Source organism: Chrysochloris asiatica, unplaced genomic scaffold (genome assembly GCF_000296735.1).
Source record: "Chrysochloris asiatica unplaced genomic scaffold, ChrAsi1.0 scaffold00142, whole genome shotgun sequence".
Classification (NCBI taxonomy): Eukaryota; Metazoa; Chordata; class Mammalia; order Afrosoricida; family Chrysochloridae; genus Chrysochloris; species Chrysochloris asiatica.
The window spans coordinates 1,268,958-1,296,406 of NW_006408660.1; the positions used below are offsets into that span (position 1 = coordinate 1,268,958).

The following is a 27,449-nucleotide window of genomic DNA, read 5'->3' on the forward strand; positions in this document are numbered from 1 at the left end:
ATGCAAAAGAGAATGAAATACTGTCCAGTCCTTCACCATCCTCACACATAGTTGTTATTGTTGTTACGTGCCATTGAGTCAGTTCCAACACACTGACCCTGTATGTGTTGGAACCCACCAACCATGTGGTTAGCAGTCCAGTACTGATCCTACAGTGCCACACCAGGACTCCTCAAGCATAATCGTTGCTGTTAAGTGCCGTTGAGTTGAATCTGACCCATAGCGATCCTGTATAGGGTTCCCAAAGACCCAGTTGGTGAGCTTGAACCACCGACCTTGCAGTTCAAATGACTATGCAGTTTGACGCATTAGCCCACAGTGCCACATCAGGACTCAAGCATTGTAGGTGCTCAATAAATACCAATGATGATGATGATAAGGCGGAATCTGACTTTCCTGGAAGGGTTGAAGCAATAGTTTCCTTTAATAAAAATCCATCAAGTCACCAGACATTTGTAAAGAAAAATTTTATTTTCATCACAACAGGCACACAGACTACATACAATACACACCAACAGAAGTAAAAAAAAAAAAAAAAGTGCATCCTGCATCTTCTACTGTAAATTCACAGTACAAAAGATACTGCCTTTTAAATACAGAATATTAAAAAAAAGAAGAGGAAAAACAATAGAATAAAAAAATCACTGATACTGTCATGCAGCGCACTGGGGTCTACTGCCAAAGAGCAACTCTTGTGGCGCTCAAGCTGTGACCCGAGTTGGGAGGGAGCTGCACCTGCGTGTTGTTGCAGAAGAGCTTCGGATACCAACAGAGAGTTAAAAAAGTGGGTGATCTAGGTGGTAATGAAGTCCCTGGTGGCGCAAGTGGTTAAGCACTCACCTACTAGCTGAAAGGCTGGCAGTTCAAACTCACCCAGAGGCACCTGGGAGGACAGACCTGGAGATCTGCTTCTGAAGGGTCACAGCAAGGAGTAGGAATTGATACAACTGTAACCAACAAGCCCCCCTTGCCCCCTGCTGCCATCAAGTCCATTCTGAGTCATCGTGAGCCCACAGAGGGTTTCTGAGTCTAAACTCTTTGCGGAAACAGAAAGCCTCCTCTTTGTCCTGTGGAGTGGCTGGTGGGTTCGAACTGCTGACCTTGTGGTTAGCAGTCTGGTGCTTATCTTCCAGCACCACCAGGGCTCCTCAAGAACAAGTAAATAAAATCTCAATTGAACAAGAGTGCAGCTGAGTGATGGGGGAAACGGGTGAGTTGCTGCGCTGTGGTTCACAGGGGCTCTGGACTTTGTCCCCCTTGGCTGGCTAGCAGACACCATCATGTTCTCTCATGGCTACGATGGGGTGTCGCACCGGTTGATGCCTCCCTCACCTGTAGGAACCACCATGTGACCCCTGGGACACATATGGACACACAATCTGAGACTGTCTAGCAGAATAAACAGAAGGTCCTCACAGTCAACTCCATGGTCAAGACCAAGTATCCAATCACAGAAGACAAGAGCTTAACAGTTTCACATAAATACATAGTCTTTGTAAACTATTATTAAGGCACTCAATTATAAAACAAAAATTACAGTGTAGGAAAAGAAAGGAGGGGAGAGCAGCTATCTTTTCATGCAGCAAGCCTGAGAGACGAGCCGGTGGAGACAGGTGGTTAGAAACTCTCACTGGAATCGCAATGACTGAGCCAGAGTACAGTGCCTACTGCAAGACCCAGCTCCACCCACGGCAGCACTGGAGTCCACTCTTTCTGTAGCTCGGGAGACCCTGCATGGTGTATGTGACTAACTTGATTCAAGTTCTGTGTCTTCATCTATGTGCAGAGTGAACTCATACAACAGAAAACACCAAGTCCAGCATGGCATGATCAGCTACATTTGTTTGCCACGCAGTGAGCCTGCAGCAGGGCTGTCCAGATGTTACCTCTCTTGCCAGAGGTGAGGTGGTTATCTTCAGTGGGTTGTGTGTGTTTGGGGGGAGGCCTGCTTGGTGATAAGCCAAACAGTGGGAGTGTGTGAATGCATTCTGGCCCCAAGAATCTCGGGCCAACAAAAAGCAATTCCCTCTTCAGACACCTCAGGTGGTCCTGACTATTCCTGCAGCATGGTGCCAGGGGAGTAGAGGGGTCAGCCCTGGGTACAGATGTACAGGGTGGTGGTAGACAGGACTGGAAGGCTCTTTATCGGGAGGGTGGGGTGCAGCAGGACAGGGCTGCTCAGTGCAGCCACTTGTGTAGCCCTGAGCATCATCTGCAGGCTGTAGCATCAGGGTACCAAAGAGAAGGGTTTGCCACCCATAGGTCCCTGAACCAAAAACAAGGAGGAATACAGAGGGAGCAGGGGGAAAGCTTCAGCATTGTTATTAAGATGTTCCTGCACCCAGGGTCATTTCTAGAAGACTTTATGAAATGGTGGGGTTAGGCAAGCAGCATGGCTTTCCCTCTCTCTGCCGTTTCTCCCTTCTACTTAACAAGCCTTCACACAGGGCCTCCCTACCTCAATGAAAGATGAAGATCTAGAATTCCAGGGCAAGTGAGAGAGGTGGCGGAAGGCCAAGTGCTCCGTCCCCCTCATTCCACAAAGGTACTCCATGCAAGTGGCTGTCACCCAAAGCAAGGCCTTTTGGGGCATAATCTCTCCAAACACTTGGTGTCACTGCAAGCTAAGGTTACATAAACATGTCAGTGAAGTTGTGGTGTTACCTTATGGAGCAAATTTGCTTTCTAGAGACCAACAGGAATGTATTTGCCAATGTGCCTAGAGCTGGGCAGAATGCCTTTCCGGTCTTGTCAATGTGACATTTTAAATAGCAGTTGGCCATCTGTTTATGTGCCACTGATTTGGATCTTTCTTTTTTTCTCTAGGTCAGAGTGGGAATGATCAAATCACCACATCATTCTGTTCTCTCATAACGGGGCCCTGGGCGCTGGTATGTTTAGGTGCTATGCTTCCTAAAACGAATGTAATATTTGCCAAAAGTCAAAGAACCGCTTACATTTGAAATTCTCCCCAGCCTTGACTGCATAGAAAAATTATGGCATTCAAAATGATAGTTTTCAAAAATATGTCATTCTCATACACAAAGATTGATGAAAAACTTGTCATCACCAAAATTTTTTTAAGTTGTATTTTGAGACACATTGATCTACCACATAAAATTCAAATGGGCAAAATGTATTGAACTTGGAGACTATGCTTCTGTTGTCTTGTGTGTGTGTGTCTGTGTGGTAGTGGGTAAGGAGGACCCACAGAGCTTTAGAACAAAGAAAACAGAATAATGTATATTCAAAAAAGAAGGTATAGCCAGGGAGAAAAAGTTCCTGGAGAGACAGGGTTTTGTTTTGTTTTCCCCAGCAAAAACTACCCACTAGTTGGAATCCTGGTGTGGCACTGTGGGTTAATGCCTTGGACACCAGCACAACAATTTTGGGGCCTAGTTTTGACCAGGACTTCTGGTATGGCGCTGTAGGATCAGCACCGGATTGTGAACCACAAGGATGGCAGTTCAAACCACCAGCTGCTCCTCGGATACCTTCTATAGGGTTGCTGAGTTGGAAATGACTCAACAGCATTTAACAGTAACAGTTTTGACTAACATGAGTTGGCAACTTGGCCCCCTACTTCTGAATATGGCTGGCCCTTGAAGGTGTTCTAGATTCACTGATTCAATCTGGCTGATAGAGCTGAGGGTAAGATACCACTGAAGACAAGCTCCACCAGTACTTGCCCTCCATACACAGTGCTACTCTGCATGTGGAAGGGGCGCTTGGCAAGGACTAGGGTCAAGAGGAGTTTGGCCTGAGGTGTCAAGAGGTGAGGGAGGCTTTCAAATTGGCCCTGTGCTGTCAAATACAACCAGAGCTAGTCAAGTTTTGTAAAGGGCCAGGTAGTACCAATGTCCAGGAACCCGGGCGGTGGAATGGCCAAGCAGCTCCAAGGGAGAAAGGCCTGGCAATCTGCATTACAGCCTAGACAGTCCTACGGGGGTGGTCCTACTTTGCCACGTGGGGCCACTGTGAGTCAGAATCCACTTGACGGCACCCAACAACAACAGTAACCACCCTGGGCTTTGCAGGGTGCGTGTGGTCTCTGTCGCAGTTTATTCACTTGTTTTTATAAACACCACTCTGAGCTCACAGGGCTGTATGTCATTGCTGATCCCAGAATTAAACGTTTCGGTTTTTCTACCGGGCATTTACGCAGTCTGTCTCACCCAGTGTCCTGACCTGCAGGGTTCCACTGCTCCAGCTACGTCTGCAGTGGCTCCTTTAACCAGAGGGGCAGGCTGCTCTCTGTCACTGTAGGCAGTAAACACCTTCTCAGAGAGCCTGCTCCTGGGGAGGGCTGAAATCTCCAAGGGGAAAGGAGGTGGCCTAATGTACCGGAGCAGGAACACGCCCGACACAGAGCCACCATCCTTTCAAAACACTGGCACTTTGTAAACCTAAGGAGGACAATTCAGTTCAGCAGAAGCTGGCTTCCTGGGCCCTTTACTCCAAACTGGGGACCACTGAAACTCCCCTGGATGGCGCAATGATCGAACGCTTCGCTACTAACTGAAAGGCAGGCTGTTTGAATCCACCCACAGGCTTCTGGGATGAAAGACCTGGCGATCTGCTTCCCAGAGTCACAATTCTAGGGAGTACAGTAGTACTCTGACACACACAGGGTCGCCATGAGACAGAATTGACTCAATGGCAACTGGGAAAAAAAAAAAAAAAGCAACACTTGAGACCATCATGTACATCATACATTTTCCCTCACGTGACCCCAGTGTTGGCCAGCCACACATAGGCAGCTGTATCCCACCTCCAGGGCGGAAGACCTCCAGCCGCACAGACGGCACCAGGCTACACCATCAGTTGAACCTCAGCATCCAATGCCTTCCTTGGGCCTCACCCTGAAGTGCCTGGTACAGCCAAGTTTCAAAGTCTTAACACTTTTTTGGATCCCAACCAAAAAAGGAAAAACCCTTTCTGACACAGCATTATTCCCTGGAATGAACTGGGGTTGTAATTGTATTTTTTTAAAACAAAAAGCACAGCAAGAACAGAGGTAGCATTTGTGTTGCCGCTTACGAGGTCTCCCTCGAGGGTCTGCATGAGCGAGAATGGTGTATCCCGCCCCGGCCCTGATGCCATGATCAGAACTGTTCTTCTGCATGTTGCAAATGTCATTTTTCTGATGTGTGTGCTTATTTGAACATGCGCTTCTTAAAACGTGCCTCTTGTTGACAAAAACACGACTTGAGGAGTTGCTTGGTGTGGACTGGCCAACAGTACCTGGCTTTCCGAGGCCACAGGGTGGCAATCTCCCATTCTAACTTGTTCTGCATGTTACTTAGTTTTCCTTCTTATCATCCTCTCTATGGCAAGAGAGCGGAACACGTTAGGACAACTTCAGTTTTGTTTTGTTTTGAAGGAGAAGTCAAGATGTATAGGGCTGACCAGAACCCAGAGTGAAGCTAAAGAAGGGATCACTGGAGAAGGTTAAGTTCAAACTCAGTCAACAGCAGGTCAGCTTTTGCTCTCCTTTGATGGACTGGTTAAGTGTCCTGGGGCAGTTTTCCCTGATGGCTTAGAGGCCACGTTTGTGTTACTGGGGCTTGGCTGGGGCTCATGCAAGAAGGAAGACTCACTGAACTTGGCATCCTGGGAGTCAGTGATGGTGGACACGTCAGCCTCACTGGCCAGGTCTTCTGTGGAGAAGTTGAGACTTCCGAGCTTAGCGAGGGAGTGGGAGCGTTTGAGTGGGGAGGAGACTGTGAGGCCGGCCAGTCGGAGCCGAGTCTCGATCTCTTGTGTCCGCTGCTTCACCAGTCCTGGTTTCCCTCGCACACTGTGGATGCTGTCGCTGCTGGAGCTTCGAGTCAGGTTGGAGCTCATGGAAGATGAGGTGGGGGTATAGCAGATGGTCTTCAGGAAGTCTTTCGAGAAATGACTAGTGTGATCCAGGCGGCAGAGCCAGGGAGAAGGGCTCTTAAGAGAGGCTCCTTCCAGGGGCGAGGGGACAGCCTCCGATTTCCCATCGCTCACGGCCTGGCAGGACAAAGCTGGAAGCCCCGACGGATGGAGCGGAGCCAGTTCCTGACTTTCCTCAGGAATGCTGGCTTCCAACCTGCTGGTGGTGCCATCTCTGGAGGGGGCAGCCATGTCTGCTGGTGCGCTCTTCAGCCTTTCTAGCTCCTTGGTGTGTTTGCGAACCAAGCCTGCCCTCTGCAATTGGATGATGGATTCTTGGTGCTGCATCAAATAGCTGTTGGCCGTTGGTTTCTCAGATTCTTTACTGAACAGAAGGAGCCTCAGGTCCTTAGCTGGTTTTAGGTCTCTCTTGGGTGCCGGGTCTTCTTTCATCACTTCCATGCTAGGAGGGGTCTTGTCACAGTGAGAATTCTTTACAAGGAGGGACTTCGGCAGAACTTTTGGGGTCTCTCTGGAAGGTTCCAGAAGGCTAGCCTGTGGGTCTGGGGCAGCCCCAGGTGGAGAGTCACTGGTGTCTGGCCAGCCGGAGCCTGCTGGTGGTAGAGGTGGAGGTGTCTCGGTGGGGCCAAAGGCCAGCTTCTCGAAAGCTCGGGACCTGCTAGACATGTGGCCCATGGGGGAGGATGTGAAGTGGGGGAGGAAGGTTGGCTGTGTGCAGATGGCCGGGGTGCTGAGGTTCTCACACTGTTCCCCAAAGGCCTCAGGAGGCCCGCTGGCTGGAGGGTACATACACTCAGCACAGGATTTGTAGGAAGGCTTCACTTTATTGAGGACCCCAAAGAGAGCATCATGCTGAAAGTGGATAAGAACACTGTCAGAGTGGAAAGGAAGAATCCAAAGACCAAAATCTCCAGGGGCTGGGGTGCTGGGGAGACTGGAGTGAAAGTGTATGGAGACGTTATGCTCTCCTGTCATCAGGGACACGGATAGGGACCTTCAGAACCGCTTCTGCTATGAACAACATACGTTAGAGGTGGGCTGGAGAGACCCACCTAAACTTTCCAGAAGCTACATCCACAGCCAGTGGTCAGAACAAGCAGGGCCTCCTTTCTCAACCTGCCTCTGCCACCAGCTCTGGGTGACCTGTTCCAAACCTTGGTCTCACCTGGAACACAGGAGTCTCATGCCTACCCTCACAGCACTGTGAGAGTTCAGTGCCTCTTCCTTTCTGAAAAAACTACCTTTTTATACTAGACATGGGAAGCCTCCTTGTCTAGCATGGTCCCAGTGTGCCACAAAGAACCATCACCCAGCTGTGGTCGAGGGCCCAGGCCTGACACGGTGCTCTGAGAGACTCAACACAGAGCTAAATATAGGTTCCAGAGGTCTGGACGCAAAAGCCCATTAGGGCCACCGTGGGCTTCACACCCTAGTGGAACACACATCTACAGCACTTCTGAGAGAAAACCTCTGGTGGTGGCTGTCTGCCGCCGAGTCACTTCTGGCTCACAGCAACACTACAGGGTAGAGTGGCACTGTCCCAGAGGGCGTCTAAGGACATAATCTTTCAGGAAGCAGACTGCTACTATTTCTCTTGCGGAGAAACTGGGTTTAAACTGCCAACCTTTTGGTTAGCAACTGAGTGTTGAATGTTGTGCCACCAAGCCTCCTTTGCTTCTGGGTTGAGGGGGTTAACAGGAAAAGAGCGGCTCCTCTGGCTGAAAGATGGAGCAAAGCAGAACGGGGGGTGGTGGTGGGGGAGCTGACCCTGTCCGAGGTGTTTAGCAGTGAGATTCCACCGCTGGTTTAAGACTAAATCCTTTTGGCAGAGAGCTGGGGCCTAGGTTTCTCACAGCTGTCTCTCTGCCAAGAGAAGTTTGGGCAAGGCCAGCTGACTGGCAAGGATTAACACCATCCTTGAGGTCCCTGGGGCAAGAAGGCCGGGCTGGTCCAGTCTGGGAAAGTCAGAGCAGCTGAGTTGTGGCTCTGGTGATGGGAGGCTCCTTGGTAGGAGGGTGTAGTGCGGGACGGGGGTCTTCAGCAGTCAGATCTTAACTAGGGTCCCATTGCCAGCTCTGGGTCCTCCAGTGAAGTCTCTGCCCTGAGAAATCACTCGGAGCCCCCATGAAGATCTGAAGTCTTGACCCACACATTTGTCTGGGGTGCTAACCAAAGTGTCTCCATTTTCCTGTCTTCTACACCCTCTCTGGGCTGACATCGACCAGGGGAGATCTGAAAGAATCTCTCTCAGAACCACGGGGATGGGTGGAAGAGGATTAATTTCTTCAGCACACATCTGGGCACCTGCCATCAGGTGTCAGATCTGCCTCACGCCCAGTCCCTCCCCTCAAGGAGCCCACTGCCCTCTGGTGGAAACTGCCAGAATAGAGAGGGAAGGTCCTTCCAGAGGCACTGATAGCTCAGAGGAGACCAGCAAGTGTTGACTGGGCAAGAGAGGAGAGGGCCTGGGGGGAGGGGGGGGGCAGGAGGAGCCATCACAACTGGAGGAACCCCCCACATCTACTGTCAGGAAGCAAGTCTTAAATCCTGAACTGCAAAGATCCTACAGGGCCATCTTTAGACTGAATAACAGTTTAAGCTCAGTTAATAATGAATGTCTTAGCCTTGAGCACCGAGCACTTTTAAAGAATTGTCTATATGTGATCAAATGGATGATGCAGCCATACCTCAGACATAGCACGGGGCTGGTTCCAGACCACCACAATAAAGTGAGTATCACAAGAAAGTGAGCTGGTCACTTCAAGGTTTTTGTTTTCCAGTGCACATAAAAGTCAGGAGTACTGTAGTGTGTTAAACATGCAGCAGTATCATGAGCTCTCGTAGTGTAGTGGTTATGAATCAGACTGCTAACTTCAAGGTCGGCAGTTTGAAACTACCAGTCGTTCCACGGGAGAAAGATGAGGCTTTTTGCTCCCGTAAAGATTTATAGCCTTGGAAACCCTGTGCAGGGTCACTATGAGTCAGAACTGACTCCACAGTACTTAACAACAAGTATCGTGAGAAAGCTTTTGTGAGAGTTTCCAAAACGTGACATAGTCACAAAGTGAGTGCACATTATTGGGACTTGCTTGGCTGCAGGGTGGCCGCAAAGCATCAGCATGTAAGAGATGCAGTCTTTGCAGAGCACAGTGACGTGAGGCACAATAGGAGGAGGTATGCCTGTAAGTCTAACACACAGAGCAGACCTTGAAGAGGCAGAGTCTAGATGAAGCGGCTGGGGACTTTGGATCCAGAGAGGGAGAGGGACTGTGTGCTGAAGACTGGGGGCAGGGGGGGAGGGGGGTGTAGTGTAGGGGTCGGATTTGTAGGATATACCCATTGGTTGGTTGATGATGCATGGAGGGGATTGGAACCATGGCAATGAAATGATATACGATAGAATGAATGTAAAACTAAAGTTCTCTCATGTAAACTATCATATAATTCACAATACAACATTAAAAAAAAAAGAGGCTAAGAAGAGAGGGCATATGCATAAGAACACCCACACTTGCAGATAATACCCACTTATCCTAGCTTCAGTGACTGGATGATCACAGCTCAACCAGAAGTAAAAAGAAGAGGAAAAAAAAAAGTATTCTCATACAATTTGATGAACTTGACTTACACCTATGAAAGCAGTAGCTCAAAAGAGGGAACAAGTCCTTACAGCAAGAATTATTCCCACCCCCTCCACACACAGAGTAGACAGGGATGGACAACTTGGACATTGGCTACCCAAAATGGGGGGTGGGGGGCTACAAAGGCAAGAAGGGCCTGGAGGAAGGTAGAATCTCCAGTGAGTAGTATTCAATCTGACTAGGCGGGGCTCATGCAATGAAATGCAGACGGGTCTCTTGTGATACAATAGTGAATAATTGTGAGGGTTGGAAATGTAAAGGTAGACGTTTTATAGCAAGGAGAGTGGGACCCTACCCAGAGAATCAGTGATGCCTGAAATGGAGCCAGAGATGATGACGTGGAGCGATGGAGCAGCTGGAGACTTTAGATCCAGAGAGGGAGAGTGACTGTGTGCTGGAGACCTGGGGGGTACGGGTGAAGGATTGCATGGAGGGGATTGTAAACATGGCAATGAGACGATATACGATAGAATGAATGTAAAACTAATGTTCTCCCATGTAAACTATCACATAATTCACAACAAAACATTAAAAAAAAAAAAAGAAGGCAGAGTCTAGGCTAACGGTGGGGAAACAGTAAGGGTGGCTAGGGAGAATGGCAGAGCAATGTGAAGTGTTTACCTTTGTCACGGAGTTACACATGAATGGATGGATTCTTGTGTATATTTTCACCTAAATAATAATAATTTTTAAAAAGGCCCCTCCCAGGATAGCGTGCTGTGGACCATAGGAGGGGCAGCAAACTTCCAGTGTGTTCTTTATCTGCCTGTCTCTCCCCTGCCACTAGCTTCCCCCATCAGGCTGCTGACAGACCACGGGCAGAGGAGTCTTAAAGCTTCCTCTTGCCATCAGAGAAAGGGGGTCTGGGCTGAGGGCCCCTCCTGTCTCTGCCACCTCTCTAATGGCTGCCCCTACAACATGCCAAGCTCTCTCAGACCTCAGAGGCTCACCACCAGCTGAAGCAAGTCTCCAGTTCATCACCTGCTTTCTGCTGTTTCACCAGGCGCCACCGACACTTGTCTGTCTTTGCTACCACTCGCGGTTTACACATAAAGTGCCCTTGCACTATGTGCTCACTATCCCCTCCCCAATCTGCTTATAAAGATGAGTGGACTAGGTGAGTGGGTATCTCTAGGAACTGTCCCTTTGATGGTATCACTCTTTCTATCCAATTCTGCCTGGGGAATGCAGGCTCTGTCTTTCACCCCACCCCATACCTAGCTGCACTGTTGTCTGACGCTCATGGCTAAGCCACGGCGGACTCATTCTAGGCAGAGAAGTCTTACAGCACCTATCTTTATGGGTGGAGATCCCTGGTCAAATGACATGCACTCAACTAACCTAAGGGTAGGCAGTTTGACTGCTGCTGCCTTTGTTAGGTGCCACTGAGTCAGTTCCAAGGAGTAGCTGGTGGGTTTGAACTGCCAACCTTGCGATTAGCAGTCCAGTGCTTACCCTACAGCATCACACAGCCAAGAAAACCCTACAGAGCTTAGCTGTCATGTCACATGGGGTCACCATAAGTCAGAATCAATTCAATGGCAACCAGATTATTTTTGTTTTTTAAAATAGTATTATGGAGAATTTATGAATAAAATGACGTATCTGGGGTTTATTTAAAAATAATCAAGAATGTGAGGAAGTGAGTAAAGGGTGAGCTGAAACAAGAATAGCCATATACTAAACTTTCACAGAAAACAATCAGAAACAGAGCCATGTATTGATTGACATGGAAGGTGGGTGATAGGTTTATATGGTTTACATGATACGTAATGAAAAAGAAACTGCAGGCGATACACAAGAGGGAGGTTGGCAGAGGAAAGATAGAGGTAGCAGGAGACACGGGAGGAATGCCAGAGTTAAAGTGAATAGAGGTAAATATAGCTAACTGGTACATGGAGGGGATTATAATCACCGTAATGAAATAAAAGTACTAGGATTCATTAAATGCAAAACTGATGATCTGCTCTGTAAACCTCCATTCCATTCACAATAAAAAGTTTAGAAAAAGGTAAGACACCTGGCTGGAAGTGTTGCTCAGGATGTAGGTGAGGCATCAGCTATCCTAGGGGTCTCTGACCCACAACCTTCAACATTTCTCATACTCTAAGCCCCTACCAACCCAGCAAGACTGCTCTGAAATGCGCCCCCTGGTGGCTGGAGTGGGAAGGCATGACTGGCCAGAGTAGGGCAACAGGGGCTGTTCTAAGAAGCCAGGCAGGAGGTGAGTGAGTGTGTGTGCGTGTGCATGTGTGTGTGTGTGTGTGGGGGGCGTGGGGGGGGCAAGCACTCGTTCCATGCCTACCTCTAAGTCCTGTGGGCAGCTCCGCTTGCTGTTGTTGTTGTTCAGGTTTTCCCGGTTGAGCAGGCTTTTCTCCAGCTGGGCGAGGGGTTGTCCCCACTGTCCTGCTGCTAGGCTTTCCTCCCTTTCCATTTCCTCCACTTGGGGCAGGAGGCCATGCTGGGCTTTGGCAATCCCTGACTCTGGTTTATTCTTCACTTCCTTCTCATAGGGTCCGGAGCTGGCGGGCGTGAGAGCCTCTGCAGACTGAACGGCTTCCTCCACCAAAGTGTCCCTCTCCAGGTCATTGAGGTGGACAGAGCTGCCAGTGTCATTGTCGGGGGAATGCAGGAGGGGGTCTGAGAGTCGCTGGAAACAGCAGGGGACGGCAAGCCCTCCCGGGAGCCCGAGCTGGGCAGCAGTGTCAAGGCCTGGCAGCCGGGCTTCCAGGGAGCCATCCAGGGCACCTGGCAGGCAGTCCCCAGGATCCTCCACGGCCTGCTGGGCGCTGCTCCTGGCCTGCTGGCGCCATAGCTTGTTGTGCCGCTGTTTGCTGTGGGGAGAAAGGACAGAGGGGGGGGGGTGAGTGGGAGGAGAGTATCCAGAGGTGTCTGGAAGATGGGGCGCAGGGAGCAAGGCTGGGGAGATGTTAGGTGCAGACTCCACAGCTGGTCAGGTAAAACACTCTACTCCTGTGTTCCAGAGAAAGGAAAAACTGGAAGAAATCACTCTGGAACACTGTTAGGGACTGAACTGCATCCCCATCAAATCCTTACACCTGTGACAGTGTGGCACACTGTACGATAAGCACTAGACTTCTAACCACAAGATAGGTAGTTCAAACTCACCAGGTACTCCTTATAAACCCTGAGCTGGAACCAACCTGACAGCCCGTAACAACAACAGCACCCTATCTATGGTGCTTGCTATAGGATAAACTCTAGACTGCTAACCTTCTACAGGGTCCCTATGTGTTGGAACTAACTCCATGGCACTTAATAACAACATACTTATGGAAGTAATCCTGTTTGGAAATATAGCTACTTTGCTATATTAATTAGATCATACCTGACTAGGGTGGGTTCTAAATCTAATCACTTCTGAGTTATAAAAAGTAGATTATTAAAAAAAAAAAAAAAAAGGTTAGATTAGATCAGGCACACATATGGGGGTTGGGAGGAGAGACACTAGAAGCTACTGACCAGGAAGGAATTCACATCACTGAGACTCTGATTTGAACTTGCAGCCACTAGATCCATAAGAACACAAAGTTTTGTTGTTTAAAACCACCTGCTTGGGTGAATTCTCTTACAACACCACGCAGAAACTAAGACAGACAGAACATCATCTAGGTTTACCCAGCAAGCCTTCAATGACTTCCTAGTCACATGCCGGTCTGTTTAGGCACACCAATTCCACTGCCTCTCAGCATCTCTGTCGCTTGAGAGGAAAAGTCTTCCATTTATAATGTATGTAAGTCCTGGTGTGGAGGTGTAGGATAAGCACGGGACCACAAGGTCTGTTTGAACCGCATGGTCAGTAGTTCAAACTCACCAGCCACTCCTCAGAAACCCTAAACAGGGTCACTATGAGTCAGAACTGACTCAGTAGCACTTAATGATAACAACAATCTATAATGTGGGGAACATGCTGGTGTTGTAGGACAAGCACTGGACTTTGAACCACTAAGTCGGTGGTTCAAGCCTACCGGCTGCTCCAAACTAAAAACATGAGGCTTTCTGATCCTGCAAAGATTTACAGCCTTGGAAAGCCTATGAGTCATGACAAATCGGAACCAACTCAATGGCACTTAACAACAATCTATAGTGTGGTGACACACTGGTTAAGCTCTTAGCTAGTTACTGAATGATCAGTGGTTGAACGTATCAATCTGCTTCCGGAAAGATTATAAACCATCGCTGTCAAATCTAACTCATAGTGGCTCTTCAGGGCCGAGTAGAATTGAATTACCCCCATGGGTGATCAAGGGGTTCCTGGTGTGGCATTGTAGGATCTGCACTAGACAGCTAACCTTAAGGCTGGTGGTTCAAATCCACCAGCCACTCCTTGGGAACCCTATAGAGAGTTACCATGAGTCGATTCCGACTCACAGTGACCCTGATTGGGTTTCCAAAACAACATAGATAAATCAAAACAACAGCAACTACAAAAACAAAACAAAACACTGCCGTTGAGTTGATGCTGGCTCACACTGACCCCATAGGGTGGAATAGAAAAACCACCCTGAGCTGCTAACCAGAAGGTCATCAGTTCAAGCCCACCAGTGACTCCATGAGAGAAAGATGTGGCAGTTGACTTCCAAAAAGGTTGTTGCTGTTGTTAAGTGTCTTCGAGTTTTTCTATTCTACCCTATAGGGTCAGTAGGATCCAGAATCAACTGAAAGGCAATTTTTTTTTTTTGTTATTGTTTTTTGGTTTATTTACGCTGTAAGAGTCCTGGTGTGGTGCTGTGGCTTAATGCACTGGACTGCAAAGTCATTTGAATTGCAAGGTTGGCAGTTCAAGCTCACCAGTCACTCCTTGGAAACGCTATACAGGGTCGTTATGGGTCAAAACCAACTCGAGGGCACACAACAGCATGTTGTTAGTACTGTCAAGTTGGTTCTGACTCAGAGCAACCTCTGCACAATAGAACAAAACACTGCCCAGTCCTGTGCCATCTTCATAAATGTTGTTATATTTGAGCCCACTGCTGCTGCCATTGTGCCAATCCATCTCATTGGGGGTCTTCCACTTTTTTGTTGACCCTCCACTTTTCTCAGCATAATGTACTTGTCCAGGGACTGGTCCCTTCTGATAACATGCCCTAAGTATGAGAGACAAAGTCTTGCCATCCTAGTTTCTAAAGAGCATTCTGAAGGCTGTACTTCTTCTAACACAGACTTGTTTGTTCTCTAGCAGTCCATGGTACTTTCAATATTCTTCTCCAACACTGTAACTCAAAGGCATCAATTCTTTTCCGGTCTTCCTTATTCATTGTCCAGCTTTCACATGCATATGAGACTACTGAAAATACCATGGCTTGGGTCAGGTGCACCTTGGTCCTCAAATGGGATGAGAGCAAAGAGTATATATAAACATCCATATATACTGATATAACTATGTGAACCATGTATGGAAGAGCCTAGAAAATACTGGCTTAGGTTAGAGAGATTATGGGTGAGTTTTTTTTTTTTTTAGCCATATTCTTCTAGACTGTGGTTGTAGTTGTTGTTATGTGCCGTGCAGTCAGCTCCGACTCATAGTGACCCTGTACAGGGTTTCCGAGGCTGTAAATCTTTACGGGAGCAGAAAGCCTCATCTTTCTCCCATGGAATAGCTGGTAGTTTCAAACTGCTGACCTTAAGGTTTGCAGCCCGATTCGTAACCACTACGCTACCAAAGTCTACTTTTATAATAACATGGTTCAAACATAAGGCTGAAAAATCGGGAGAAAAGCTTAGCGTAAACTAAGGGAAGTCACCCACCTCCAGAAGAGGCCTTCTACACATTGTCCTACCAGCATCTTGGGGTTGTAATGATTAACTGAAACACTGAAGACAGATGTAAATGCAAAACCACGGTGCACGTTAAGAATGTGCTGTTCTTCTATGCAAGGAAGTACCTGGAGGATTAATTTCTATGCACTTCCAGGCAAGGCCAAGAGGGTCCTCAGACTGGGCTGAAATTCACGGTCAATGTCATGCTGCCTGGAGGCCCTGGGTAGGCTGCACAGGGCATTGACAGGCTCAGGAAGAGGTGAGCAGACCGCACACTTCTCCTCCTTCCCCTGGCTCTCCATCCCCAGCTCCCCCTGGGAGGACAGCAGAGTCCAGAGATACTCTCTGGAGCTGCTGAGTGCAGCCAGGTGTTCCTGCTTTCCCAGAGCAGGCTGAACTTAGCTGGGGTTTCATGCCAGCACTGTCAGAGGTTTGCTTATCATGTCCAGATGGAACAGACAGGAGCAGGGGCAGTGAGGACCAGGCTGCTGGTCTCCAACTGGATGGCCTGGTATGCAGGGAATCTTCCTGGGACCCCTATGCACCCAGGCCTGTCAGGTCCTCTTCCCAGATAGGCCTAGGTGCACAGCTTCCTGGGTGCCTACTGGCTGTATGAGGTGGGACACATTGACCTCTCAGGGCCAGTTCATTATCTGTAAAAGGAGGAGACATTCGACTTGGCAGACATTCTTTGGGTGGGGACCAGAGATGCAAAAATGCCAGGGAGGTTTCTTGAGTGTTTCCCTTGGGCCAGATTGGGCAGTGTTTCGAAAGGTAAATTTGCACTGTTCATGCAAGCCTCACAACAATCTACCAGGGAGGTCTGATTCCAACTCCCAAGGGGGAAACTGAGGCGTGTGCCCTGCCCCGAAGCCTCTGATGTGAAGCCTCGACTGATGGAATGGGGGTTGCTCATACCCATCACACACAAGGTCTGTCTTGGGTTTAGAAATCAGACTTTATTTTCTCCAGCAGCACAGTGCCCTGTAGGTGTGTGCCAACAAGTTAAACAGACCCCTCCTGGAAACTGCCCTTCCAATTCCAATAGTTGGTTTCCTCTGGCCAGCTCCCCAGAAAGCAGGCAGGCTTTCTGCTGGGGATGCTGATGCTGGGAGCCGCGGTAGCACGCTCCAATGCCCACTGGCATGGGCTGATGTAGCTGCAGGCTTCTTGCCTCCCTTCAGGTGGTGGTGTACCCACCTTGCATCCAAGATGCCTTCATACTCAGACAGCTGCCTCATAAAGCCAGCATTGGGCCGTGTGATGCTGCGCTTCTGTTTCACGTAGTTGTAGGCCTTCTCCAGAGGCCAGCCAAATTCCTTCATGGCGTAAGCGATGACAGTGGACGCTGATCGGCTGACCCCCATTTTGCAATGGACTAGGCACTTGGAATGGTTCCTCCTGCCATGATGGGGAGGGGTGAGAGAGGGAGTTAAAAGGTCGAAGCAATTACCTTCTTTATTGTTCACCCAATTAAATTAATTAATTAATTAATTAATTAATTAATACCCTGAAGTTCTCTCATGGCCCAAATCCTGCTGGGTCTGACTGGTTTATGGAATAGACACCTACCAGTCTTTGGAAGGATAGAACTGCACTATAAAACCAATCCGTGTACAATGGATGAGCAAGCTGGACCTGCCTTTCCCATCCAAGTTCTTCAGGGAGAGCTCCAAGGGGGTTGCCTTCAGGGACAGAAGGGGGCTTCCAAGGGAAGCAACACCCCTTGGGGAAAAAGTGGCTCAGCTGGTCTGTGGTGGGAGAAAGAGCTGCTTTCAGGAAATGGGATTAGGGAATAAATAGAAAGCTGCAGGGCTCCAGGAAAGAGGGTCAAGGAGCAGGAACAGGATGGGGAGGCACCCTGACCCAGGCCAAGTCAGAATAGGGCCAGCAAAAGGAGATGGGGGGCTACAGCATTTGTAAGGAGGGATACTGGCCCAAGAACAGCTGATTCAACAGGTAGGAATGACTATCAACAGGGGCTCTCGAAGTCGCTTGCTCCTGAACAAGACGTTGGTATGGTCACCACCTGTGAAACTTTATTTGTACAGTGGAGAGACCCACCCGTCGGCCTGCTGACGTTAGAAATAGCCCAGCTGCCAAGTGGGAGCAGGCTGGTGTCCTATACCTCATGCTTACAATGCCTCCCCAAGTCTCTGCTGCTCTGGAGACCCCACCCAAGGCCCATACAGGGACACAGGACCTAGCTCTGACCTGGGGGAGCGGCTTACCAGCAAGTGGTTTTTCTTAAAGGTCTTAAGGCTTTCTGTTCCCAGCTTCAATAAAACAGAGCAGTTCTGGGGAGAAGACGGTGGGGCAAAAGAAGGGTGAGGCCTGTGATAGGCTCAGGGGCGCGTGGGTCTGCCCTGTGGTCCACAACCAGGAAGATTGCACGGACTCTGCCAGAGACATAGGCTTGAGGCACTGGCCATAAGTAAGTTGCTTTAGGCCGGCTCTCTCCCTTCTCTTGCCTTTTGCTCAGCTACTCGAAGAATGCCCACTTGGTATCAGATCCTTGCCTGAAACAGTGTTGCTAATGAGACTGGGTGGCGAGGACAAGATCATGAGGGCCTTTAGAGAAACCCACAACTATCTCCCTTTTTGGTGTTTGGGGCCCTGTGGTCTAAAGTCGAGGGATGGTCAGCTAGTGCCATCTACACAGTGCCTGCTCATCGGTCCGTTACCTGGACCTGGTTTTGCTGTTCCTCCCGCCACTTACTTTGCTTTGTTTATAAAATGATAGGCTTCATTCCAGTGGGCGAGAAGGTCTGTGGACTCTTCGTCATAAACGCGAATATTATGGTATGCAAATAAGCCGGGGAAAAAATTATCGATTTCTCTTGTGACATTCAAAATGTAGTCAACACTGCAACGAGAACACAAACAGACAAACCAAAGCAAATTTGGAGAATCTGAACCAGAATACTAAAAAACCAAAAAACAAAGCAACAAAAAAAAAAACTGGGCAGAGAAAAAATACAATGCACCAAAACATTAACAAAGGCACATGGCTGTGGTGGGGCTTTTGCTTCTGCCTGGTTGTTTTACTCAAAGTGCTTCCTATATAATGAAGATGTATGATCAGTACATGGAAAAAAACCCCTCAATTTCTTTTTTTTACAAAAAAATAAAAATTTTAAAGCCTCGTAAAAAGGAAAAATCACTTCAAGGTAGTGCTAAGCAATGTGGACTCTAGACAGTAAATAAATGTATTTATGTCTAAACTCCCGAAAGCCTTCATCATTTATGACTGTCAGGAATACAGAGAAATTTGAGAATAAAGCGAAAGTCTTCACTTATCAATAGTTAAGAATCAGAGTATGTCATCCATTGCTTATGTCTTTGGGAAGTGCATCAAATCCTTTTTGAAACAAGGCAGGGAGGAGGTAAGTAAGTAAATACTTGTGAGGACCCATGAACCGAGATTCAGCGTTTCTCTAACTTAAATCAATACTTCTATTTTTGAAAGAGCAAAAATAATTTCAGGAGTTAGAAAGCATCTCCAGCGGATTTTATAAGACAATCCTTATAAATGCTTTAAAAAGACCTATTGAAAACCATGGCTGTTGGGTTGATTCTGATCCTAGAGGGCAGAGTAGAAATGCCCTGAGAGGGTTTCCTAAGCTGCCACCTCTATGGCAGCTGACGGAGTGGTGGGTGTGCTAGAACCCCCCAACTTGTGGTCCACAGCCAGGCGCTTAGACCGCTGAAGTCTTGAAGCTCCTTGAAGCCCCTTTAAAAGTTCATCTGTTTACTCCCAGTGAGATGGATAGCATACCCAGGATGAGCAACCTACATTTTAAGAGTATAAGATTCTGCAACCAGTAACTTTCAAGATGTATTTTAAGGTTTGTTTAGTCTTGATTTTTAAATGTAGTAATTCAAGAATGCCACCATGTCAAACCCACAGGATGGTGATTTTGTGGCTGTGTTTTTGTTTTTTTTAAAAAATGTCCAGACATTTGTTTTGAAGGTCCTGATTTAAACAGCTTTAATCCCTGCTGCTGGGGATTTGAAATGGCTCAGACTGACAGGCATATGTCTCCGGCCAGTACTGAGTCTTGAATGGCAAGATTCCCACCAGACCCAGACCTATACACTTGGGAGAAGGAGCAAGTGTGGGGACCCACACTGCGCATCTCTGCAGGACAGGGAGGTGGTGGGAAGGGACACCCAGCTTATCTGTGTGCAGGCTGTCTTTACTACTCGGGTGTGATTTAGAAACCTCCTTTCCAACTCAAGCAAAGCCCAGTCAAATCAAAAGCTCATGAATTATTTAGGACGTGGCATTTTGAACCAGTTTAGCTCTGCCGAACAGCCTGCCCGCCACTAGAGAGACCTGGCTGCCAGTCATTAAAGTCAGGCAGCCCTGGGTTTCAGGGCTGCCTGGGAGGGTGAGGGGAGACAAGGGGCGCAGACTCACCCAGAGCCCTGCAGCTCCTCCAGGTTGGATGCATTCCATTCAGAGCCCTAGGGGACAGATCACACAGACCCCTGTGAGTGTCACTCGATGGTCTTAAGAGCTGCTTGCGGGAGGCTCGGTTTACCCTAGGCCTGGTGTGCGTGGCACCTCAGAAAGCAAATTCAGATCAGGGGTCTCCCCAGTGAGAAAGAGGGGAGCCGACAGGCACTCACTGGCCTCTAGGCCCTAGGGAAGGAAAAAAAGACTGGAAAATCCGCTCCTGTCTCTTCTTTCCTTTCCTAAGACTCCTACAGCTTCCTACTCAGGAAAGAAGCACTTTCCCATGCCATTAATTAATGGAGGGGGCCTTCTATTTTTTTTTCCTGGGAAGTATTTCGGCAATATTAAAAACGTTCACATCCTCTGGCCCTGTCATTGCGCTTACAATGAGCTATCCTGAGGAAACAATCAGGACTCACACGGAGTTTCAGGGTCACAAAATTGTAAGAACAACCCAAAGGGCCAGCAAGAGGAAATGAATAACATGCATTAGGACCAATCCATATGCTAGAACCATGAAAAGAAATCATACTTTTTGCGAATATTTGATAACATGGAGAAACATCAAACTGACACATAATGAAAAACATTAACAAAAAAAGAAAAGCAGGATATTCAAGTCTATATAGTTTGATTCGTTCCTTTTCTCTTTTCTTAAAGTTATATATACGTACAGAAAAAAACAAACAAACAAAAAATCAGGAAAATAAATACACCAAAATGTTGAGTGATTACCTCTAGATTTGTGGGAGTGAGATGCTTAGTTTCACCTTTAGACTTAATTTATATTTCCAAACTATGTACAACTTGTTTTCATGGAATACTTTTGAAATGATATTAATTAAAAAACAAACTCCGTTTTCTGGGTGCTTGGAGGATGTGGAAGGAGGAAATGGTCGCTGGGCTCTTGGTGGTGGGGGTGTGCCATGGAGTCAGTTCTGACTCATAGCGACCCTACACAGGGTTTCTGAGGCTGTACGTCTTTACAGGAGCAGAAAGACTCATCTTTCGCCTGTAGAACTGCTGCGTTCCTTCACTTTGCTCTTAGGAAATGCTCTTGGGGTTCCGGTGAGCAGTAGAGCCAGCCTTGTCTCCTGCAAACCTCTTTCCCAGAGGACTGTTCCTGCCAGGCGCTGGCAATGTGTGGTACGAGCTGGGCTTTCATATTTTAGGGAGAGGCCCAAACATTAAAATTCCTTTAGTATCTCTCATGGAAAAAGTGACAGGAAGCACTAAACCACAGCAAGAAAACAGGGAACACTCTACTGAGGGTGCAGGGCATTCTTGCCATGATCGCCACCTAGTGGAGGGATAGGAAGAGGTGCTGTTTTCCTGTTGAGGTGGAGATCAGTTGCCCTTGGTCCCCAGAAAATTTTCAAGATGCGCTCTTCTGTGCCATCTACTTGTATACTTAAAAACACAACAAATAAATGAATATAAAAATATCTATCCATACAACTTTTTTCCCAATTGCCATATGTCATTTCCGATACCTGGTGACCCCAAGTGTACAGAGCAGAACTGTGCTCCATTTGGGCTTCTTATGATTATGACCTTTTGGAAGATATCTTCCAAGGTGCCTCTGGGTGGGTTCAAGGTGAGGATACCCTTTTGGGTAGCAGCTGAGCACTTAACTATTTGCACCACCCAGGAACGCCCTGTATCTACACCTACCTAGTCACTGTGAGGACTAAAGTGCATCTGGCCCAATTCATGGCATTTTCAATCCCCTCATATACATGTGAAAGCTGGACAATGAATAAGGAAGACCTTAGAATAATTAATGCATTTGAATTATGGCGCTGGAGAAGAATATTGAAAGTACCATGGACTGCCAGAGGAACAAATCAATGTGTGTTGGAGGAAGTACAGCCAAAGTGCTCCTTAGAAGTCAGGATGGAGAGAACATTGGACATGATATCAGGAGGGACCAGTCCCTGGAGAACAATGTGTTTGGTAAAGTGGAGGGTCAGAAGCTGGAGTGACACAGTGTCTGCAACAATGGACTTAAATATAACAACTGTGAGGTTGGTGTAGGACCAGGCAGCATTTCACTGTTATACACGGGATCACTAGGAGTCGGAACCAACTTGACAGCGCTTAGCAGCAACAATGCCTACCTGATATATATTTGGAGAATTTTTAATGATTTCCTTCAGGTAGAAAGTACATTTTACTCATGTCTTCAACAAGTATACTTCCTCAGCTTTCCTAGGAAGCTATTTTCCTTCAGTAATAATGGCTACCATGGGCCCTGGTGTGGTGCTATATAATAAGCACTAGACTGCTAACTAAGGAGCTCTGGTAGCGCAGTGGTTACGAATCGGGATGCGAACCGTAAGGTCAGCGGTTCGAAACTACCAGCCGCTCCGCGGGAGAAAGATGAGGCTTTCTACTCCCGTAAAGATTTACACCCTCGGAAACCCTGTACAGGGTCGCTATGGGTCGGAACCGACTCAATGGCACTTAACAACAACAACAACAGACTGCTAACTGCCAGGTTGGCAGTTCAAACCTAACCCTATATAGGGTGACTAGGAGCTGGAACTGACTTGATGGCACACAACAATAGCAACATGGCTTCCTTCTGCTGACCTTTTGGTTTTACCTATAGCTCCACCAGGCTCCTATGGAAATGGCACTCAGAGCTTTGACCATGGATCTGGTTGGGTTCTCATAATGACTCCATGAGGAGCAGGGTGAAGGTGACAAGAGGCGTGGAGGCGACAAGAGGCGTGGAGGCCTGATTCCCACCATGCTATGTAGCCTCTCTAATTTTAGAATCATGTCTCCTTCTATCTAGTCTTCTCTGAAGAAGTGCCAGTTGCCTTCTACGGAGATTTAAACCATGAGCAGAGTCTAAGCATGTGACGGAGGTGAAGTGAATCACTGTAAGTTTTGGCCCCAAGACTGTTCTTGCTGTGGGCTTTGGAATGGGGGCAGGGACGGGGGCGTTGGTTGGGATAAGCCCAGAAAAGGAGTTGCACCTCAGTTGTCTGCTGTGTCTACCTACCCTTTTTCCACTTTTAAGAGTCCTGGTGTGGGTGCTGTAGTATAAGCATTAGACTGTCAACTGCAAGGTTAGCGGTTCAAACCCACCAGCTGCTCCTTGGACCCCTATATAGGGTCACTATGAGTAGGAATTGACTCTATGGCCCTTAACAATATCAGGCAAATTTCTAGAATGCGGTGAGTATGCTCCCTCACCATTTGGAGTTAACTGGCTGGGGCCTCTGTGTTACAGCCTGAAGGAGAGAACAGTGGCCAGCTGACTGTGCCTAATGGCTTTCAAACAGCTGTCTGTAGCTTGGAGGGGGTGCCACCTCTCCAACATCTGCCTGCAGGCCAATCAGGAGGGTCAGCAGGGGTGTCCCTGAAGAATTGACAGGTCACCAGGAACTCAAGTTTGGGGTTGGCTTTCCCCTTATTCAGTGCCAGCTCTAAACAATTCAGGTCTGGCTTATACTCCCCACCCCAGATACTGCCACCAGAGGGGCCCCTTACAAGATAAAGGTGATCGAAGATAAGGGAGGGCTTGTCCATCTGTCCCAGAATGAGTAGCATTTCGTTGTCTATGAACTCCTTGAATTCTTTCAAGTTACAGTTCATCTGTTTCTCTAATTCATTACGTATCTGTGGAGGAGAAAATATCAAGAAAATATGTGTTGATGTAAGCAATTGTCTGTCCACCTACAAAGAAAAAAACGTACAACAGAAACAGCTGTCCAAAATGATGTCCCCGCCTCCCTCGTTGGTAAACCCTTTTTCATTTAGACACACTCAGAGCACAGGCGTGGGTAGTGGGAAACGAGGTCACTCAGCTTCAAGTGAAAGCTGGCAGGGGGTGGGGGGAGCAGGAGGGGTGTATGTGTCATTATTCCACATTTGATTCACTGTGAGCTCTTCCTACTGAATTTTAAACATCCACACTTTTACAATTAAACATCAAATACAAATCAACTCATACCCACCACCCTAGTAAGTGAAAACCTAAAGTCCATTCCATCTTGCCTTGGGAGGCATCACAGTATGATCTGGTTGCTATTTATTAAAGAAACAGAAAGGCTGTGTTTTTTCGGAATGGCAGCTTCAGTGTCTCTGAGTCACCTAGCTTAAGCCGGCAATATAATTCATTGTGGTGGTGGTGGTGTGCCGTGGAGTCGGTTCTGACTCATAGGGATTCTGCACAGCGTTTCCGAGGCTATAAATCTTTCGGGAGGAGAAAGATGAGTCTTTCTCCTGCAGAATGGCTGGTAGTTTTGAACTGCTGACCTTGAGGTTAGCAGCCAGCCCAATGTGTAACCAACCACTATGCTACCAGAGCCCCTTATAATTCATTGTATTCTTTGGATAAATAACAACTGAAGAAAAGAAGAAACTGGGTGAATAAAGGAAGGGACAAAAGTTCCATGGTCATACTGTACTTTCTGCACAATAGATCTAAAAATTAAAGTCTAATTTGAGTACTGGTGTGGCACTGTGGTTTAATGCACTGGACTGCAAAGTTGGTTTGAACTGTAAGGGCAGTGGTTCAAGCTCACCAGCTGCTCCTTGGAAACAACAGGGTTGCTATGAGTTGGAACTGACTCAACGGCACTTAACAATTATAAAAATTTTTTTTAAAAGCGATCCAGGAAAATACTGAAAGGCAGGTACAATTTGTGCATGAGGTGTAATCATGTGGAAAAAAGACAGGTTTGCTGTATTTCTGGTAAGATGGCACATGAGTGTCGGGCAGAAGAGGGAAGAAGGGAGAAGGCTTTGAGGTTCAATCTCTATCTCACTGAATTCTCACCCAGGTTTAGAGATTTGCCTAAATATCTCAGCTGGACTCTGTGCTCTTTCTGCTGAGCTCTGCTGTCCCCAGAACTGATGGGGAACAGGATAGATGAACATCCATGCCCTTGCCTGCTAGGATGGTAAGTTCACTTACTTCTTTCGAGGTCACGTTTTCTAGATCCTGGCTCATCATGATGCTCCGCAGTTTGGCTTTGATGAGGCGTTCGGTCCTTTCCCCTTCAGTTGGCCTGAAAAGAAAAGCCCATGAGGGAGAACTACAGGAAACACCAGCTGCTCCTGGGTCTAAACATAGTGTGGTTTGGTCCCATAGATGTGTGTGTGTGTGTGTGTGTTCTCAGGGGGGCAGGAAACCCGCGCCATCTGAAGAAATCCCATAGGGGTCAACAGAAGGTAGAGCAGACCAAGAGGACAGACAGCGGTTTGGAGCCCTCTCCCACTGCCCCTGTTACGGATGGTCAGTACAGCACCCCCAGGCCACTGAGCCCTAAAGTCTCTGCTCAAGAGTCCCTGGGTGTGGGGAAGTCACACTATTGGTCCCCACTGTGCCCAGCTCCTAACAGCAGCATCCTCTTACATGGGGTCAAAATCTGTACTCCCTGTAACTTTTACACATCAGCCATCTAAAAGCTATTCCTCTGACTCATGGCAACCCCCAATGGATCAGAGGAGAACTGTGTTCCATGAGGTTTTTCAATGACTGATTTTGGGGGAAGTAGACTGTCAGGCTTTTCTTCTGAGGCACTTCTGAGTGAACTGAAACTTCCAACCATTCCTTTAGCAGTAGAGCACCACCCTTCTGTACTCAAACATAGCTCATTCCTCCTGGCCAGTCTGGGTGTCCCAGGCCTGTATCACACGGCTTCCAGGCCACTCCTAATTTTGGGTGCTCCTATCTGAATCAGATGTTGCTGCATCAAATTCCAACTCAAGGCTGGCCTGATGTGCATCAGAGTAGAAGTGGGCTGATTTTCAAAAGGGGATTGCTACACCTTTCTTCAAAGATGTCTCTGGGTGGATTTGAACCCCCAACTTTCCAGTTAGCAGATGAACACTTAACTGTCAGTACCACCTAGACTCCAGTTCCCCTCTGCACCCAACAACTTCTGGAGGGAAAGGGAGGCCAGACCAAAGGGAAGGAGAGGAGTTTGGCTGGAGCGAGACGTTCATCAAGGAGCCTGAGATCACGTCAACTCTGCGGCAGCCTCGTGATGCTCCTGATGTACTGCTGCAGCTGCTAAGGCCCTTGGCTTGTGCTTGTACGGCTGTGTACAGGACGTCATATTCTGAATAAGCAGAGGAGGAGGCTCTGGAAAGCCACTCTTGACTAGCTGGAAGAGGGAAGGCTGGGCCCCTGACTACTGCCAAGAGGCCTTCACACCCACATGTGCCTATCATTTTTAAGAGGGGAGAGATTTCACACACTTCTCCCTGCTACAGGCCCTGGGTTAGAACTGTGAATGGCACAACTCCAAGGAGAGATGTCCTGTGTGTTGCAGACCGTGTAAGACTAGTCAGAGGTTCGAGGCCCTCTAGGGCTGAGTGTAACAAATGAGGCCACTGGCAGTTAATGGAAAATTGCTTTTATCTTAATATTCAGGTATATATATTAAATTAATACACTGGAGCCTTTGAAAATCCACAGATAAATGTGATATTTTCCTAAAGCCGAGACTAAAGGTTTCAAGGTTAAACCTTTTCTCCAAAGGATTAACTAAAAATATCTTAGCTACTTCTCGGTTCTTTGTTCTATAGACAAAGAACCCATCCTCCCTAATCCCTTTTCCAGGTGCAGCCCATTCACCTGGGTGTCTCCTGCAGAACTCTCACCTTCCCCCAACTGACCTCAGGGGCTATAGATATGTTAATTGGGCCTGAGACTCCAAGTTGCTGGCCTGGGATTCGAACCAGTGAAGTACAATGTAAAGTTACCTGAATGTCTGGAAAATTACTGATGTTAGCTGTATCCTGTTTTAGTCCCTCCCAGCTTGGTGTGAAACTCCTCCCCTAAATAAAGCAGAGGCCCGGGCCTCCCCAGGTGTGCATTACTGGTTGGAAGGCATGGAGTAAAGATTGCGGTGCATTACTGGTTGGAAGGCATGCAGTAAAGATTGCAGTACATTAAGGATTGGAAGGCATGCAGTAAAGATTGCAGGGCAGTGAGTTGCTGCCTGCAGAGGCCAGGATGCCTGTAGTCCCAAGCCTGCCCACCAGTGATGTATCCACCCTGGCTTTGGGGTGCCTCGTTGTCTCCCTTCTTCTGTTTGTCTGTGTATTCTTTCGCTATCCCTATCGCCGCTGGATCTCCCCTCCTCGTGAACCAAACACTCGTGACAACTATGTCGAGGGAAAACCCCGACACTGTGTAGATTCAGGGTTTGGAGCACCCCGCAGGCATGAAGGAAGCCAGTAGGTCTGTGGGCGGGAGATGGGGGAGGTATCCACACTTACTTGTCCACGAACAGGGCCGGGGAGTCGGGCCGAGTGGACTCCACATCCTGCATGGCATTCCACTCGTTGATGCAGCTCTGCTCAGAGCAGATGCAACTCTCATAGTAGGTGGCCCAGATGAGAGCCACACCCCCAGGGAAGTAGTTGTGCCTCCGGGCCACTTCACAGGCCTTGTGGAGGACCTGCAGGGCTGACCTGGGGGGAGAAGGCAGGAGGGTTAGGCCTGGGAGCCACAAGGAGGGCAGGACTGGGCAGGGCAGGTAGGTAGGTCCTAAGGGACTCATGACTGGCCTCATTCATACACAGAAGAGTGGGGGGGGGGGGCTACAAGGAGGCCCTAAGTGAACAGTTGCCAGTGAACACCCTCATCTCTGTGATATCTGATTTCACTTCCAAAACGGGGATAGGGATGTGGGGTGGGGACGTAACTTCAC

The 27,449-nt window shown here is 48.1% G+C and overlaps 1 protein-coding gene across 1 annotated transcript in view; it reads right to left on the bottom strand.

Moving 5' to 3' along the window:
- Nucleotides 1-5,478: 5,478 nt before the first annotated feature.
- The window catches only part of SSH1 (slingshot protein phosphatase 1), a 70,851-nt gene continuing 48,880 nt past the window's right edge, over nucleotides 5,479-27,449 (bottom strand). The window contains exons 9-16 of the mRNA XM_006870502.1: nucleotides 27,016-27,210; nucleotides 24,701-24,794; nucleotides 23,272-23,400; nucleotides 19,729-19,775; nucleotides 18,025-18,171; nucleotides 16,506-16,706; nucleotides 11,830-12,358; nucleotides 5,479-6,735 (exon numbers count right to left, since the gene is read on the bottom strand). Coding sequence (XP_006870564.1) covers nucleotides 5,479-6,735; nucleotides 11,830-12,358; nucleotides 16,506-16,706; nucleotides 18,025-18,171; nucleotides 19,729-19,775; nucleotides 23,272-23,400; nucleotides 24,701-24,794; nucleotides 27,016-27,210 — 2,599 coding nt within the window. The remainder of the gene's footprint in view (nucleotides 6,736-11,829; nucleotides 12,359-16,505; nucleotides 16,707-18,024; nucleotides 18,172-19,728; nucleotides 19,776-23,271; nucleotides 23,401-24,700; nucleotides 24,795-27,015; nucleotides 27,211-27,449) is intronic.